The sequence below is a fragment of the Ovis aries genome, chromosome 21 (assembly GCF_016772045.2).
Source record: "Ovis aries strain OAR_USU_Benz2616 breed Rambouillet chromosome 21, ARS-UI_Ramb_v3.0, whole genome shotgun sequence".
In the NCBI taxonomy this organism is placed as follows: domain Eukaryota; kingdom Metazoa; phylum Chordata; class Mammalia; order Artiodactyla; family Bovidae; genus Ovis; species Ovis aries.
The window spans coordinates 9,047,891-9,066,171 of record NC_056074.1 but is presented as its reverse complement, the minus strand read 5'-3'; the positions used below and the strand labels follow the sequence as shown (position 1 = coordinate 9,066,171).

The window sequence follows — 18,281 nt, the reverse complement described above, 5'->3', positions numbered from 1 at the left end:
TTGATTGTTAAGCGTCAATAAAATATCTTCAGATCAAAATTAGGAATGTATTACTACTGGTTAGAAGATTTCTTCAATAATTCATTCCTGAGCAATCTATAGACTCAGAAATCCTCCAAACCTTAGATACCACCACTGTGATGCCATTTTTAATAATCAAGCTAACATGAAATGCTAAAGGCAGTAAAATCTCATTCTCAGCTTATAGATCAGCAAAACTTGCCTTCCCTATTTTAACACTGGCAGTAGAAAATACAGTACAGCTTTGAAAATCAGCTTTAACTAGGGTCCAACTTTACCTACAGTAGCCAAAAGTGAAAGAAACAAAGTGAAGTCGCTCAGTCATGTCCGACTCTTTGCGACCCCGTGGACTGTACCCACCAGGCTCCTCTGCCATGGGATTCTCCAGGCAAGAATATTGGAGTGGGTTGCCATGCCCTCCTCCAGAGGATCTTCCCCACCCAGGGGATCGAACCCGGGTCTCCTGCATTGTAGGCAGGCGCTTTATCCTCTGAGCCACCAGGGAAGCCAGGAAATGAGATATATCTAAAAGTCACAGGATTAAAACCCATATTCCCTCCACAATCTCATCCCAGACAGTTGTTCCAACTATACTTCCCCTCAGGCCTGACCTGTCCTTCCTCTGGCCTCAAAGCACCCCGCTTATCATCTACAGGTAAGGTAGATTCCTTTGTTTACTATCTAGATTCCTTTGTTTCCCAAACACAGTTCCAGCTTTGCTACCTACAAAGTTTGCTCGTGCTCTTTGCTCCACCTGAAATGCCTACCCCTCCTAATTACCATTTAAGGTCCATTTCTCCTCCTTTATCAAAAGCAGTTATCTCTCTCCCCTCTAATTTTCAATGACATCCATTCTGAGCTTATCTTACACTGCTGCCCCATAATATAACTATCTGTATATGTCATCTTCCTTACTAGACTGAGGACATGATCAAACAAATAATTTCACTTTTAGATTTCTCAATAATCTCAACACAGTAGCTTGTTTATACTAGTAGACAACATGTAATTGCTAATGAGTATATTATTTTCCATTAGACTAATAAAGTCTTGTTTGGTAGAAATTGAGCTTTAAAAAGCTAAAGAAACTAATAATTAATGTATCCTATGTAACAAATTGCTATCGATTGTTACATCACATAAATCAAACATGCCCCCAAGAATCTTAGCAAACTTTTCTATTCACACTGACTGTCATCGGATGATAAGATAGTCTGTGTTTAAGTTCATTCACAAAGTTGAAACAAAAAAACTTCTACCTGCAGACAGGCCCACAAAAGTCATTCAATCAGTGTACCTGATTCTATTCATTCAGTGACCCAAATGACCACATGTAACAACATTCAGTACTTCTGCAGTTCTGTAACACTGGCATGGAAAACTAGGAGAGCAGCTAACAGGTGGAAAGGGAGTCTAAAATGAAGATCTGGGCAGAAGAGACCAGAGTTTACCAAGGTAACTCCTGTCCATTTCAAGACAACCTCATCGCCCCCCATTCTCATTAACAGTTTACATTCCACCATATGGCACTCACTACTTACAGTCTTCACCAAACACACCAAAATGCTCTTTCTTGCCTTTGTGTCACTGCATGTGCTAATCTATTTAGAAGGAATTTCTGTCTGGCAAATCTCTGTTCATCCTTAAAATTCCTGTTACCTCCTCTATGAAGCTGTCACTAACTCCTTCAAAATTAATTACTCCACCCCATATTCTGATACTTTATGTAAATAATATTGTGCATTTATCTCAATGTATTAGTTATTCATTTACACATTTTCACCATCAGCTCTCAGGTTCCTTTTAGGGTATGACCAGTGTCATTCATTTTTCCAATATTTCCTAGACTTCAGTCACTTTTCCTTAGCACTCCACTTAATGCTTCTTTCTAACCAGGGTTTTTGCTGGCACTGTGCAACTCAACAGAACTCAATCTCAGAACTTTCACCCCATAGTCTTGCTCATAGAACAAGTAAAAGATCGTATTATAGTTTACTAGTTAATTTTACTAAAATAATATGAAATTAAAAAGAAAAATGTGTTCTTATAATTCTTTTTCCATTCAAGGCCTTCTCCAAGAAACATAACGTCAAACAAAATGCTCAGTTCTTGAGTCTGTGGGTACACAAATGAATTAAGATTTATCTACATTACACTTTCCAAAAAATTAATTTGGATTTCAAGAAGTCAATCAAGGTCAACATCCAGTTCATTCATTATATAGCCTATTAAAGTCATATATTTCATTTCTAACTATCTTCCTTTGTGCTTTACATGTTCTGCCAACGTCTTATAACAAAACACACAAGCAGGTAGCAAGTAAAGCATTTATAGCATTCTGCAGTCAAGTGAACTACTGCAGATAACACAAAGTCTGACGTCAAAGACTGCCAGGAATACACTTACAACAATCATACATTAGCAAATAAAATTCATAAAAGGGAAAAAACATCTGAAGTCAAATATACCAATATTAAGTAGGTCCTGGAATAAATAATATTTTAAGTGTGTCAAACTACCCTAATTTTATATAATCTAACTCCAGAAGTCTACTTCTGAACATCCGTAATTCCTCAGGTTTTCAAACCATAAAGAATAAAAAGTAGCTTCATTATGGGAACAGAAAAAAGGTTAAACAAACAACTACTACTCATAGTGAAGACATTACTCTACAACAATCTTCCTCTTCCTTCATGGAAAAAAACCTAAAACATTGTTTGGTAACACATTAGCAATCCCTCAAGAAAATGTTATCCCTCCTTCGTTCTTTAAGCATCTTTTCATTACAAACTTGCTATATGCTCTATTTAGCACAGTAAAGTAGACACGCAGTTATAAACACTTATAATTATAGAAGCTATAGAGCTACATCACATGAAAAGTGTCACTATGGGGAAGTGTAAGATAGTATGGAATCATACACACCATTCTGTGTTAACAAAAATACCTGCTTACTGATCCTCACACAACTATGTGTTATCTCGTCACACATTTAACGTACCCTGAGAACGTTAAAAAAAAAAAAAAAAAAGTTTGTTGGATTAGATTAAGTGGTCTACCCAATTAAAAATGTTTGACTTGAATTTTCCACAGTCAATGAATTATACCAGTACTGGAGAATGACATTAAGGAAAATTTTTTGTCCCTCATTAGTCTCTACTTCTTTGTCACACAGAAGCAGAGTTGTACCCCATGTCAACCTCAAAAGAAGGGGAAAACTCAAATATCCCCCATTTTCCTTACTATCACCTTGCCACCACACACCATATATGAAAATTAACTCAAAACTGATCAAACCTAAAAGAGCTAAAAAACATAAAACTCTCAGGAGTAGTTAAGGCCTAAATCTGCATAACCTTGGACTAGCCAATGGTTTCTTAAGATAAAGCACAAATAACAGAAAATACAAAAAACTGAACTTCAAAATTAAAAAGATTTGCACATCATTTATAAAAATATTATAAATCACTATGCTGCATATCTGAAACTAATAAAATATTGTAAATCAACTATACTTCAATTTTTAAAAGGGCAGGATGTAGAGGGGTTACTATCAAAAAAGTAGAAAGGTAAAATGCAACATGGGAAAAAACAGTCATGTAAGTCACATAAGGACCTACTATCTAGAATACCAAAGAACTCGTCTAGGCTTCCAAATAGTCAAATTTCAAATGGGCAAAGGATCTGAATAGACATATTTTCAAAAACATACAAATGGACAATAAGCTCAACATCATTAAAAAGATGTTTAACATCACTAGTCATTTGGAAAATGTCAAGCAAAATCATTAACAGCTTCCCTAATAGCTCAGTTGGTAAAGAATCCGCCTTCCATGCAGGAGACCCGGGTCCGATTCCTGGGTCGGGAAGATCCGCTGGAGAAGGGATAGATTACCCACTCCAGTATTCTCGGGCTTCCCTTGTGACTCAGCTGGTAAAGAATCTGCCTCCAATGCAGGAGACCTGGGTTCAATCCCTGGGTTGGGAAGATCCCCTGGAGAAGGGAAAGGCTACCCACTCCAGTATTCTGGCCTGGAGAATTCCAAGGACTGTACAGTCCATGGGGTCGCAGAGTCGGACATGACTGAGCAACTTTCACTTCACACAAAACCATTATACACACACACACGTATGTATTTAACTAGGATGACTGCAATGAAAAAAATTTACTTAAATTTTAAATACCCTGAAAATAATAAGTATTAGAAAGTATACAGAGAAACCGAAACCTTTATACATTGCTCTTGGGAATATAAAATGGTACAACTGCTGTGGAAAACAACCCGGTAAACCCTCAAAAAGTTAAACATTTAACTACCAGAAATTCTTCTCTTTGGTACATACCCAAGAGAACTGAAAACACATGTTAACACAAACATTTTTATACAGATGTTCATAGCAATACTATCCTTGGTGGATTTAAAGGGGTAAACAACCCAAAAGTCCATCAATGGACGAAAGAACAAAATGTGGTCTATCCATAAAGGGAATATTATTAGGGGTTATAGAAAGAATGAAATATTGTTACATGCTACAACATCCACAAACCTGGAAAGTTTTATGCTAAGTGAAAGAAACCAGACATGAAAAGCCAAGAATTGTATGATTCTGCTTATATGAAATGTCCAGATTAGGAAAATCCATAGACAGAGAGCAGATTACTGGTTGCCAGCGAAAGAGGGTGGCCAGATTGGGGAGTTGACTGCGAACAGATAGCTATTTTCTTTTTGGGGTGGTGGAAAATGTTCTGGAATTAGACAGTGGTAAAGGTCACACACAACACTGTGAATATATTTGATGCTCTGTGAACTACATCTCAATTTGTAACTTGCATACAAGAGACCTCCCTGGCAGTCTAGTGGTTAAGACTCCCAACTTCCACTGCACAGGGAGCAGGTTCAACCACTGGTTGGAAAACTAAAATACCACATGCCGTGAAGTGCAGCACTCCCCAAAAATTTTGCATAAAAGAATCACTTTGCCTCACAATCCCCCTTTCCACAATAGCTCTGTATGACTTAAATGACAAAATCTCAAATTGTTCAATACCGTACATGGAATCAAATTCCTATAAATAATTGTTTCAAATATAACAAAAAGGTCTGCAAACCCTTTCCAGAGTGAATATCACTGTAATTACTTTTGGTATATACGTGAACTAAAGTAAGATTTTTGCATACTAGATGTATTTAAAATGTTACTTCTGTATTTCTCAAGCTTCCACAAGACAACGAACTCTATTCAGTTCAGTTCAGCTCAGCTCAGTCATGTCCAACTCTTTGCGACCCCATGAATAACAGCACGCCAGGCCTCCCTGTCCATCACCAACTCCCGGAGTTTACCCGAACTCATGTCCATCGAGTCAGTGATGCCATCCAGCCATCTCATTCTCTGTCGTCACCTTCTCCTCCTGCCTCCAATCCCTCCCAGCATCAGTCTTTTCCAATGAGTCAACTCTTCCCATGAGGTGGCCAAAGTATTGGAGTTTCAGCCTCAGCATCAGTCCTTCCAATGAACACCCAGGACTGATCGCCTTTAGGATGGACTGGTTGGATCTCCTTGTAGACCAAGGGACTCTCCGAAGTCTTCCCCAACACCACAGTTCAAAAGCATCAATTCTTCGGCGCTCAGCTTTCTTCACAGTCCAACTCTATTACCAGCACATAAAAATCTTAATACACACACACACACCATGACGCTTTTTCTTAGAGCTTATAAATCACATGAGGAGACCTATAAAGACCTATAATTAGCAGAGAAATGTATTGGGTAGGCTGAACTTGCTGGATGAACCAATACATTAAAATGGGGCTTGCCATTAAAATGGTGGCTCTGTGGTAAAGAATCCTCCTACCAATGCAGGAGATTCAGGTTCAATCCCTGGGTTGGAAAGATGCTTTGGAGAAGGGAATGGCAGCCCACTCTAGTATTCTTGCCTGGAAAATCCCACAGACAGAGGAGCCTGGCGGGCTACAGTCCATGGGGTTACGAAAGAGCGGCATAGGACTGAAAGACTAAACCACCACCATAAGGTCAAAATACAGCAACTAAGTAGACCCTATGAAGTCACTTGTAAAGTACACCTGCTCTCTTTAAGTGAGGATAGAAGTTTGGAAAGCACGTCTAAGTTTCTTCAACCACTACTTGGAAAAAATTTCCCTTGAGTAAATCAGGGCCCTTAGCAAGCTTTCAAGTACCAAGTTTATGACTTAAATACCAGCACCATTTCAGAAATCACTCCGGGAATTCCAAGCATGCAGAGAAGACTTTGAGCAATTCGTACCAGGCCCTGCAATCAGCTGATTGATGATCTAGATTTAGTGGTCTTACTATCACAGCCATCACTATTATCACTCCAACCTCCATTCTAAAACAGTCATCTCTTTTGCATTCTAACATTATCTACCAAGCGTGTACTGCAACCTTTCCTATATCTAAAGTGAAGCTGTTATACAGTTATATACAGGAAGCAGCCTCCACATAGATTATAATGTGATCAGCACCTCCTGGAGCTGTACAAGGAAGCAACTCTGATACATATTTCAAATATAATTCTTAAAATTAATTTCTTCTTTTAAGACCACATCCTCAAAAGCATGCATTTTAAAATAGCTTTCAAACTGAGTAGCTGTAACCATGAAATTTTTTCCCTTGCTATAACACCACTTTGGGAAAATCACAAAATATTGAAACAAAACCAAACCTCAATTCCTCATGGGTCCCATGAAATACAGCAATTTGGTATGTTTTTTATCAATGCTACTGAATGACTTTATATATAATTTTGTAACCAAGTGATTATCATTCACTGGAACTAAGATAATGCCCATAAAAACATTATTAAAATATCTACTGGGATAGATCTCGATGCTATGTCCATAAGTTGTTCATTCAATAGCCTGAGCTGTGACAGATTACATGCATTCAGCGTGCATTCAGTATTTAATGAGTACCCAAAGCACCACTGATTAGGTAGTGTGAGAAGAGATATACAACAGTACAAAAAAGTTTCTATTCACAATTAAAACACACACGAACCCAAAATAAACAGAGAATCAGAATAACCAGGGGGAGTTGTTCAGTAGTGTCCTTATGAAAGAGGTGATTTTAAACATGAACTTTAAGTTTAAAGAAGGTTAAAGAGGAAGGATGGATCTGTTTTGACACAGAGGGCAAAGATACTTTGTGTCCTAGGAATGGTATCTGCAAAGGATGGCTAACAGTTTGGGAGTCAAGAACTTACTTTGGCACAACTGGTACCCAACCTGCTTAGCTGAAAAAGAAACAGCTTAGCTATATTTAAAACAAAAAACAACAAAACCAGAAAGTGAGGAAAAAGAGGATCCAGAGTGTCAACTAAAGATGGACTTTATCAAGGCCTTTTAGGAAAAATTACATTATTACTGTTAGAAACTCTTTGCCCCAGTGCAGTCTCCTTTGAAAGTCACACATCACATTCTTTCCACTCTACTCAACAGTATGACATAATCAAAGGATTATGTCACATCTCTTGCTCAGTCTTACAATGACTGGGTCACTGTTATCCATCAAATCAAATGCAAAATTACTCTGAGAACTGCAAGGACCACTTAAATCTAGTTTCTCAGTTTCTTTTCCTCCCATCTTAACAGACACTCTTCCTTCCAGTTGCATTTTTTTTCCAGTCTCAGAGCATTTATTATCTTAAAAATTAAGGACTCCAAAGAGCTTTTATGTGATTTTTCTCTGATATTTACTGTGAGGGTTAGAAATTAAAACTCAGAAATTTTAAAAGATTAATTCATTTTAAAATAATAAAACTCATCATGTTAATATTTTTCATAAAAAATAACTATTTTCCAAAACTAAAATTTAGAACAGTGGCATTGTTTCATATTTTTTCCAAAACTCTTTACTATCTGGCTTAATAAAAAACAGATTCTTCTATCTGTTACTACATTCAACTTGTTGCAATATCACATAGCCTCTGGAACACCCCACTGTACAATAGTGGAAGAATGAAAATGGGAAAGCTAAACAATGTCTCAGCATATGAATACAGTTTTGACCTCACAAATATGCTGAAAGGTCTTGGGGACTCCCAGGAGGCAGAGGACCACACTTCAAAAAACACTGCAAGGGACTTCCCTGGCAGTCCAGTGGTTAAGACTCTGTGATTCCACATTAGGGGACGTGGGTTTGATCCCTGGTTGGGAAACTTAAGATCCCACATGCATGGCCAGGAAAAAGAAAAACACTGCCTTGAGTAAATAAATATGGCTTATTCATTTCCTGGAATAGAAAAGCATTACATAAAAAGTCACACCAAGGTGAAACCCAGACGTGATGCCAGACCACCTGAGTTCAAATCCCAGTTTTATACAACCTTGGGCAAATTACTAAATTCAATGCCTTAGTTCCCTCTTCAGCAAAATGGTAATAATTATAAAAATCTCTCTTACAAAGTTGTTGAAAGGAATAAACAAGTTAATAAATACAAAGTGTTCAATAATGTGAGTGCCCAGCACAAAGTAAGCACAAATAAACATTTGTTAAATAAATATAAACACAATCCAGGCATAAGCACAAAGCACATGCCTAGCTATGAGTACTGCTACTACATTCTAAAGTAACTTCAAAAATCCTTGGTATTCTTATAATCTGGCAAACTACAATTCTGAAAGTAATTTTTAACACAAAGGTTTAGGGTCATCAAAATACCCTTTTCAAGGAATATCATTAGTAAATTCTCAGTGCCCACAAACAATTCTCCATGAAAATAACTATATATACATATATATACACAATGAATATACAAAATTCTAAAATGTCAAATCCAAAACTTCAATTCTCTAGAGAAATATATAAAGCCATTTAACAGGGAACATACTGAGAACACAAAGTAACGGAAATGCCACTTCAGCCACCAAAAGAACAGGAAGAGCAAATAGTAAGCCGTTACTTTGAAAATCTAACCCTACTTCTCCTTGCTAGGGTTGTAACCTCTGGCCAAGAAATCTTCAAGTTTATTTTTCTTACTTCTTTGATTTTAAGGAAAAAATCAGGGAACTAGGCACTTTGAAACTGAAAAAAAAAAAAAAAAAACAGAACAAAAGAGATTTCCATATATTATGACGGTGAACATTAAGTATTCCAAATGATAATCAGAGCCAAAATAAACTATTTTATTTAAATTAAAGCAATTCTGACTATTTCAAATAAATTATATTAAACAATTAATGTATTTTTAAAACATCTAAGGAATTCTCTGCCTATCCAGCGGTTAGGACTCCACGCTTCCACTGTAGGAGGTACAGGTTCAATCCATGGTTGAGAAACTTAAGATCTCACAAGCCTTCAGCCCAGCCAAAAACTAAAGGATTAAGTAGAAGAGCTTTCAAAAGCTAAAAAAATAAAACATATAATTAAATACAAGTACTCTACAAATCAAAGGAGAGGAAATCAAATGAGTCAAAATTAAATTCTAAGACATCTTAAAAATTATTCAGACTAAAATCTAAATATTATTTCTTAAAATAACAAGTCCACCAGTGATGCCTAATTATTTTACAAAGATATTTTATAATTAATTTGCTAATTACACATAAGGCAGGTATTGAGATGGCTAAAGGTCAGATTCTTTTCTGGGTTTCTCTTTTAAAATACGTACTATCCAGAAATATAACTAAATATATCAAGGAGGAAAAAACTTATATTTGTAGAGCTCTACTGTACGCCTCCTGCATTTGACAGAAGTAGTCAAATCTTACTATTACCACTTTGATGACTCAATCACCATTTTTTGTTATTTCAGAACTATTACAGGAGTAAGGGACAGAATAAGTCAAATAAGGAAAATGAAAATATAAACCACAATTCTTATGGTAATTCTTATGGGAAAGAACAGTAAGCCCAAACATAACTACAAAATAACTGTCCATTTGGAAAGCCTCAGCTTCCTTATTTCTTCTAAACAAGAGCCATCAAGGGCAGATCTTCCACTTACTACCTTCTTCACATGTACTTTCTTGCAGATCAGATTCCAGTTACCAGACATCTTCTTGATAATACAGAAACTAAGTACCCATTGAATATAATTAAGACATTAAAAATCAATAATTTGCTTTAAAAGACCATTATTTCAGCTGCATGTCAATATTTTATATGTATTTTCAATGTTATAAAAACTACTAACCCAAATACAAATTACACCTTCTATAAATTCAAAGTATTCACAAATTCTTACTTTAAAAACATGCACAAATTTCACAATTAAAATTAGGATGAGTCTAAATCCAGTACACAAGACACAAATACCCACACTATATCTACCTTAGAGATATGCTTACAATGAATACTTAATAAGAACGTGATTTTGATTTTGCTGTGCAGAATGGAAGGCAGATGGTGGCTAGGATGAAATGCCTCTTGAAATTAACCAGGAAAAACATGGATATAAAAGTGAAGACATTAGATCTGTTAACACAGTATTTCATTTCAGTGAAACACGTCATAAAATAAATGCCCAAGGAAAGAAAACTAGTATTAAAAAAGAAAAGTGTTCTTGTCAAAAGCAGAGGGATGGCTGTGAAATTAGTTAAGAATGTTTTTAAGAAATTATAAATTATAAAACTGTTCTGTGTACTTCAATCATCAATGTTTTCAGCATTCTACATCCATCTCATTAAATGGAGTTAGAGACAACCTTCTATGCATATGACTTGCCTATCCCATAGCTATGAGAGAGGATTAAATTAGATAATGGTTAATAAGTGCCTGGCAAACAGAAGTCCTTCAGGTACAAGGGCTGCTATACTCCTACCTTGATTATGGACATTAGAGGCCTAGAATTAAATGCAAATCATGTTTATTTTTAAAAATGTGTTTCAGAGGTTTGACAACTCTTTTCCCACTGTGGACACTAGTTAACATTATTATCTATTGACCCCTATAAGCAAAGCAAAAGCTCTTTCTTAAATATACATACAATGCAGTATGAATTAAGCCATAATTCATGGATTACAATAATCATTTCCTAATATGGACAGACCTTGGCAAGGTGCACAGAAACCACCTCCACACTCAAAAGGCTTAGAGGGAAGAAAAAAAAAAGTCCTAAGCATATTTTTATTAACTACTAACATTTAAAAAATGAAACCACTTTCATTAGGCTCAACTAATTAAGCAACAGTTTCTCGGGATATTAAAAGGTGGAACAATAGAACTAAGCCTTCACCAGAAAAATTTCTAAAAGAGGAAAAATTATATTTGCTGTAAAGCCCTAAAAGTCCATGGTGTCATATGGCTGAGTCCCTTCACTGTTCACCTGAAACTACCATAATTTTAAATTATATATGTTAATCGGCTATACTCCAATAGGAAATAAAAGGTTTAAAGTTTGGGGGGGAAAATGTCCATGATGTCAAAACCCAAAACTATTTGTGAAAGCCTTTTGAATTTTCTCTAACTATGTTAAAGTGTGTAAGGCAAGAGGGTGTTTAGAAAAGCCACTCATTGGTCAGACTTTAGTTAAGTGTATTTTATTAATGGAATTGGTTATATAGGTGTTTTAAGCAATATAGGGAAGGCAATATTAGTGTATTTTTAAAACTTCATTTGAAAAAAATGAGAGTAGTGGCACCTTATCTACACAGATTTTTAAAAAAAATCAAACATTATCAGCAATATTCAAGTTCTAAACAAGTAGGAATGTATAAACACAGCGGTGGTAAAGAAAAAGAACTACAAACGTGCAATTACCCATACCAAACATAATCCCAGTTCAATTCTGCAGTAGCTTAAGAGAAAAGGCTAACATTTAACATTCATAAAACCACAAGCAAGTCTCACTCTCCTAAACTTACCTAGCCTGTTTTCTGACCTTTTCCACAATGTGTTAGAACTGCAACATTTTAAATAAGACAAAAATCTTTAAAAGGACTTTCAAAACCGCTATCTATTCTTGTTATAATTTATCATTTTGAAGTGAGAGAAGAGGGTAACAGTTCACAAAGTCACAAATTAACACTGAAAACAAGAAACAGAAACCAACCTCACAAAAGAATTGTTAGGGCAACCATAGATTGAAGAGAAGTAAACAGTAAAAATGTCTATTCCAAATATCAGATAATCAAAAAAGCACTTACGGCTTCATAATACATTTTAAAGAATTTTCCGTTTATGAAAGTGTCACCATTCAAATAACATTCTGAATTCCTTAAAACAGTCTAGGATTGACGGTTTAACAAGCAACCTGCAAGAACCGCACATCAGAAAGAACCACCGAGCAGTAATAATGTTTTTTTAAACTTTTCCACAAGGAAGGAACAAGTCACAATGAACAATGGGTTTGTCTGTAGCAATAACTTGTTCTAACAGTACTTCACGAGCAAAGCGTCTTGGAAGAATTCACATTTTGTGCTTTTTTTTTTTTTAATAAAAGCGCAAACCTTAGGGCCAAAGTCCAAGGGAGAAATCAAAACAGGACTCCAGTCAGTGAATTCTCTTTCAGGACATGCTCACTCTTGCTTCAAACAGTAAAGCAAAGTAACTTTCATGGAGGATAAAAGTCAGTCAGGCTTCTGTGTCCAATAGCCATTTAAAAAAAAAGGAACTTATTTCTTAACTATGCCTTTTCGCCCATGTTTCCCTTAAAGTTTCAGGTCAAAGCTCCACCGTATCAAAGATTTGAGTAATCCACTGATCTTTGTACCCTGAGGTAAAGGAGTGGAATAAAAAAGGATATTACAGGTGGCTTCCAGGTTTGGAAGAAGTTGGGAGGAGTTATCTGGAGTAACTGTATTTGTCAGTGAATGGTGTAATGTTATGCCGTGTAAGAAAAGCTAGTCTCCCAAAAGACAACCAGCATAAAATAGAACGGAGTCCAAACTCAAGCATCACCAAATACTTTTCACCAGTATTTAAAAGAAGTATGTTATTTGAGGGTTTGATTACTAATCCACTTTGAATTCCAATAGTCTACGCTTCACTAAAGCGTCTAAACTGAAACCGCCAGGTTTAACAGCTCTACTAGAACTGACACCAAAATCAGCAAACATTTTTCCGTATCCCCATCAGACAAAAAAAAAAAAAAAAAAAAAGGAGGTGGGGGTGCGCCTGACATCCACAACTTATTCCAGTCCGAAGCAAGAAAACACAATGGCTAAATTCCACCAGGGGTGATTAAAAATCCCGAATTTCCCACAAAGCTGTCCCCACATCAAGGAAATCCCTTTACTTTCACGATCCTAAAAAGAAAAATAGTCCAGGGGAAGGGGGGAAAAAAAAAGTCGGGGACTGAGTTATAATATTTACAATGAGACGAGGGGAACTTAAATAAAGCTACGGAGGCGAAGAAAGGTAACCGAGAGGAGGAGGAAAGGTGGATGAGAAAGCGGGGGGGAGGGAAGGGACGGGAGAGGCTGGCGGAGCAGAGAGCGGGGACTGTCCCTTCGGGGGGAGGCAGCCCTCGGGGGCTGCGGAGGAACGGGGGGGGTCCGGGCGCTCACGGAAACCCCGAGGAGGCTGCTGCGGGAAACAATGGGGCGCTGAGGCCGGGAGCCGGCGGCGGGGAGACGCCGGGGAGCGGGCGGCTGGGTGCGGAGAGAGGACAGAGGACAGAGGGCTGCGCCAGGACCGGAGGCGGCCGGGGGGCGAGGGGCGAGGTGGGGGGCGACCGGCCGGCTGCGGCGGGGGCCCCGGGGACCCGGGAGGCGACGGGCTTGTCAGGGACGGTCCAGACCGGGAACGGAAGCCGTGAAGGCAGGTGTGGAGGCGAGAGACACAGAGAACACGGCTCTGGGAGGGGAACCCAGGACCCGCCGGGCCCCGAGGAGACCGCAGCTGAGGGAAGAGGCAGCGTGAGACGCGCGGGGGCCGTCACTCACAGTCTAGGTGCTTCTTCTTGGGCCCCATGATCTCGTGGGTCGTGGCCTTGCATACTGTCTTGGACACGGCGGAGCCGGTGACACTGTGCTGGGCGGCGGTGATCCGGTCCGTCAGGCTCTGGCCGGACATCTCTGCGGCCCCTCCGCCAGCCCTCCCGCTCGGCAGCCGGCGGGGAACTGGCACCCCCAAGCGCCGGAGGGCCCCCGCCGCCCCCCGCCCCCGCCGCACCCCCTTAACCCCGCACCGGCCCCCCTCCTCCTCCGCCTGCCGGCCCGGGGCGGGGCTCAGGGCCGCGCGCCGCCACCCGGACCGGAAAGAGCCGGCTCCGGTCCGCCGCGGGGTCAGGCGCGGCGTCGGCTACTCCGCCGGCCCCCGCCTCAGTTTCGGCTCAGCCCTCCCCTGGTCAGCTGGAGCCCGGCAGGGCGAGAGGCACAGGCGGCTGCAGGAAAATGGCGGCGCCAGGCTCCTCCTCGGAGCTTTCCGGGCTGCCCCGGGTCACGTGACGCGGGCGCCGCCCCTCCTCCTCCTCCTCCTCGTCCTCCTCCTCCTCCCGCCCCCTTTCTCCCTTCTCCGTCCTCTTCGGCACCCGCCCTCCCTCGCTCGGCGAGGGCAGAGCGGGGCGGCGCCCGCGCGTTACGTGGTGGAACCCGCCCGGCGGGCGCAACAGGAGGCCCGCCCGCGGGGGAGGGGGGAGGGGGGAGTGCGCGGCCCGCCGCGTCACGTGACGCTCCCTGCCAACAGGTCGCCCGAGGCCGGGCTCGCGTGGGGGGGGCGGGGGTCACAGAGAGGGGGCGGGGTCACTGTGGGGGCGGGGTCACAGAGAGGGGCGGGGCTTGCGGCTGCGCCCCTCACCCGCCTCCTGGGTGTCCCAGCGTTTGGTCGGAAGCGACGGTGTGACAAAGAGGAGGTGCGGCCGCCTCCTCAGCCCCTCCCTGAGGAAGCGGGTGTCGGAGCTCCCGGGGCTTTTTTTCGTTGTAGAATCAAGAACGGGATGTTCTATGATGCCCCCCGCCGCCCCTTCGAAGCCATCCTCCTGGCTTTAAGGGCAAGGCTTCCGTCGACCCATTCTCAGGCCTCTCCCTCCAGTGGGCATTGAAACTCTCCCTGCTTCCTGACCCAGGAGGGTTGGGTTTTTTGTTTTTGTTTTTTTTCTTTTCCCCACCCTTTTTCTTGAGAGGCTTGGAAATAGCACCTGTTTTTGTTGTTTCTCTGAAAACGCGACGCGTTAATGCCAGTCTATATTTGAATACTAATAGACCAGGGTTCTCTTGGGGCGTCAAATACGACAGGAAACACATAGCTTCACTGGAATTTCAAAAGGGAAGTAGTAGGATGATGTCACCAGAGATTAGCTTGACCCTACAAGGGCTGACTGCTGTGGTGATTAAAGGTCCAGACCATAGAAGGAAGTGAGAGGGTGGTAAATGGAGACGTCCCATTCAGAGAACCCAGACATCACCACCTGGCATCTGCCCCTGGTTTAGTCTTTGTTCTCTTTGGCCTCTATTCTCTTGCATAAACCAGATTTTCAGGGAAAGAAGATACTGAAACCGTCCTGTGGGCATTTAGAAAAGTTACCATATCCTGTGAATCTGTTACAGGAGATCCAGATCTCTTAAAGTGTTAAAATGTTATTAGGGCCCCACTTGCAACACTAAGTTTAAGGATAAATTTTTAAACCTCTGTGAACGTTAATTTACCATGTAGTCCTTTGTAGTCTTGCTAGTTTCATATGAAATGCTAACATACTCAGAGTCTGTGTACACCATCTGCCAGCCAAGTCCAGAATACTGTGCTTCAGTCTGGTGACTCTCAGAAGATGCAAAGCTAATAGATAGTTAACATTTTGTGTGTCATCATGAATTTTGTGGTCTCTTCTCATTCCCTTTCCCCTCTTTTTTATTTCACGATGGCTGGTGAAATTCTGCAGCACTGTGCTTTTGCCAAGAACATAAAGTGCTTAAACCAGCAGGCTTCATCTTTCTCGAGCCAGCCCAAATTTCTCAAAACTGTAATGACTTCCTTCAGTACATCTGCAACCCGCCTGTCGTTTGGTGCCCAGTTTGCTGCCCTGGGTCCATTGGGCTGTGGAGTTACCCAATTTTCAAGACATCCTTGCAATTCTTCTCTGGGTTCTATTTAATAAGTTACTGGGTGGTCTCTGTGCTGGTACACCCACAGTGAGATCAACAGGAGCTAAATCAGTAGATAAATACTTCATCTTTAGGGAAAATCTAAAAGTTATTCCTAAACACACAGAAGGCAACATGTATGTTTTGCATGCTATGAATGACATTCTAGCAAAGTATTTCACCGTTACTTCTACCAAAGAGATTCTTACAAAGCACCTTTATTCAAATAACTGTGGACATGTTCCCTTTACTAATAAACTAGCTTCTATTAGAAATATCACCGTACTCTTTTTCAAGGATACATTTTAGAAGTTTCCAAATATGTAAATAATTAGTGATCATTGGAGAGATGTATAATTGTGGACTAAACTATATGAAGCGATGTAGATGGTGGAGAAGTGCTCTAAGAATAGGGATTATTGACCTACTCTTTCTTATATGCTCTTCTGTATGTTCCACTTTCCTTGTTCTAGCCAAGAAATAGCTTTTCCTGAAGTTCCACGGATGCCTCAAACCCACTATGGCCAGAGCTGAATTTCTCTTGCTGTTGCCCATTTTACATCCTGAACCCATAGTGATCTCCTGTATTCCTTGTTTCTGTTAATGGCCTCACCACCTGCCCTGAAGTCCAAACCAGAAAACTGTGATTCGTTCTCAGCTCTCTCCTCTCTTATCAAAGAGATCCAACCAGACCATTCTAAAGGAGATCAGCCCTGGGTGTTCTTTGGAAGGAATGATGCTAAAGCTGAAACTCCAGTACTTTGGCCACCTCATGCAAAGAGTTGACTCATTGGAAAAGACCCTGATGCTGGGAGGGATTGAGGGCAGGAAAAGGGGGCGACAGAGGATGAGATGGCTGGATGGCATCACCGACTCGATGGACATGAGAACTGAACTTAACTGAAGCCTGTACTACTTCCATTCCCTCTAACTCATCTTCTGTCTCCTCAGTCAGTTCAGTTCAGTTCAGTCGCTCAGTCATGTCTGACTCTTTGCGACCCCATGAATCGCAGCATGCCAGGCCTCCCTGTCCATCACCATCTCCCGAGTTCACTCAGACTCATGTCCATTGAATCGGTGATGCCATCCAGCCATCTCATCCTGTCGTCCCCTTCTTCTCCTGCCCACAATCCCTCTCAGCATCAGAGTCTTTTCCAATGAGTCAACTCTTTGCATGAGGTGGCCAAAGTATTGGAGTTTCAGCTTTAGCATCATTCCTTCCAAAGAAATCCCAGGGCTGATCTCCTTCAGAATGGACTGATTGGATCTCCTTGCAGTCCAAGGGACTCGCAAGAGACTTCTCCAATACCACAGTTCAAAAGCATGAATTCTTCGGTGCTCAGCCTTCTTCACAGTCCAACTCTCACTTCTGTCTCCTACACCACTTCTATTGCCTTAGTTCCAGGCTATGATCTCTTTCCCATGTAGGCTGTTCTAGCTGATTTCTCTTTCTGAAACCTCAACTCTCCAATCCAGAGCATTCTGAACCTAAAATCTAATTATCTTTTCTTTGCATGAAAACCCTTCTCTATAATCCTTGTTGCTGTTGCTGCTGCTGCTAAGTCGCTTCAGACGTGTCCGACTCTGTGCGACCCCATAGACGGCAGCCCACCAGGCTCCCCTGTGCCTGGGATTCTCCAGGCAAGAACACTGGAGTGGGTTGCCATTTCCTCCTCCAATGAATGAAAGTGAAAGTGAAGTTGCTCAGTCGTGTCCAACTGTTAGCTATTCTAGAGGATAAAAATTCAGGACTCTCAGCCTGCCATCCAGGCCCTTCATGATCAGTAGCCCCTACCTAACTGATGCTCCTTGAGCCTCATGTCTTCCCAGGCCTCCACATGCACTCCAGCCGGTATCACACTGCTAGTCATACTTGGATATGCCACCCAGTCAGCAGTTTCCTTTTGTTGCTTGTGTAGTATTCTGTACATCCTTCTGCTATCAAATTATTTTAATTTTTATTGCACTAGCCACTGAGCAACTGAGCACTGATTATACTAGCGTGGGGTGCTGGCAGAGATATCTTCTTGGTAGCATTGTGGCTGATGCATAGTAGGTTTGTTTTTAGGTTTGTCTTAGTCACTCAGTCATGTCTCACTCTTGTTGCAACGCCATGAACTATATGTAGCTCACCTGGCTCCTCTGTTCACGGGATTTTTTAGGCAAGAATACTAGTGTGAATTGCCATTTCCTACTCCAGGGGATCTTCCTAACCCAGGGGGATCGAACCCCCATTTCTTGTGTCTCCTGCATTGGCAGCCC

The 18,281-nt window shown here is 40.9% G+C and overlaps 1 protein-coding gene across 33 annotated transcripts in view; it reads right to left on the bottom strand.

The window, feature by feature from the left end:
• Positions 1–18,281, bottom strand: part of PICALM (phosphatidylinositol binding clathrin assembly protein) — a 259,498-nt gene that overhangs the window by 82,364 nt on the left and 158,853 nt on the right. For 23 of the 33 annotated variants that reach the window (XM_060403865.1, XM_027959517.3, XM_060403867.1 and 20 more), the window contains exon 1: positions 13,887–14,341. The exons of 3 other annotated variants lie outside the window; for them this stretch is intronic. In XM_060403865.1, coding sequence (XP_060259848.1) covers positions 13,887–14,016 — 130 coding nt within the window. In that variant the 5' untranslated portion in view covers positions 14,017–14,341. Of the gene's footprint in view, positions 1–5,363; positions 12,278–12,449; positions 14,342–18,281 lie in introns of those variants that run through there. 7 more of the 33 variants (XM_060403872.1, XM_060403885.1, XM_060403883.1 and 4 more) reach the window with 3 other exon arrangements.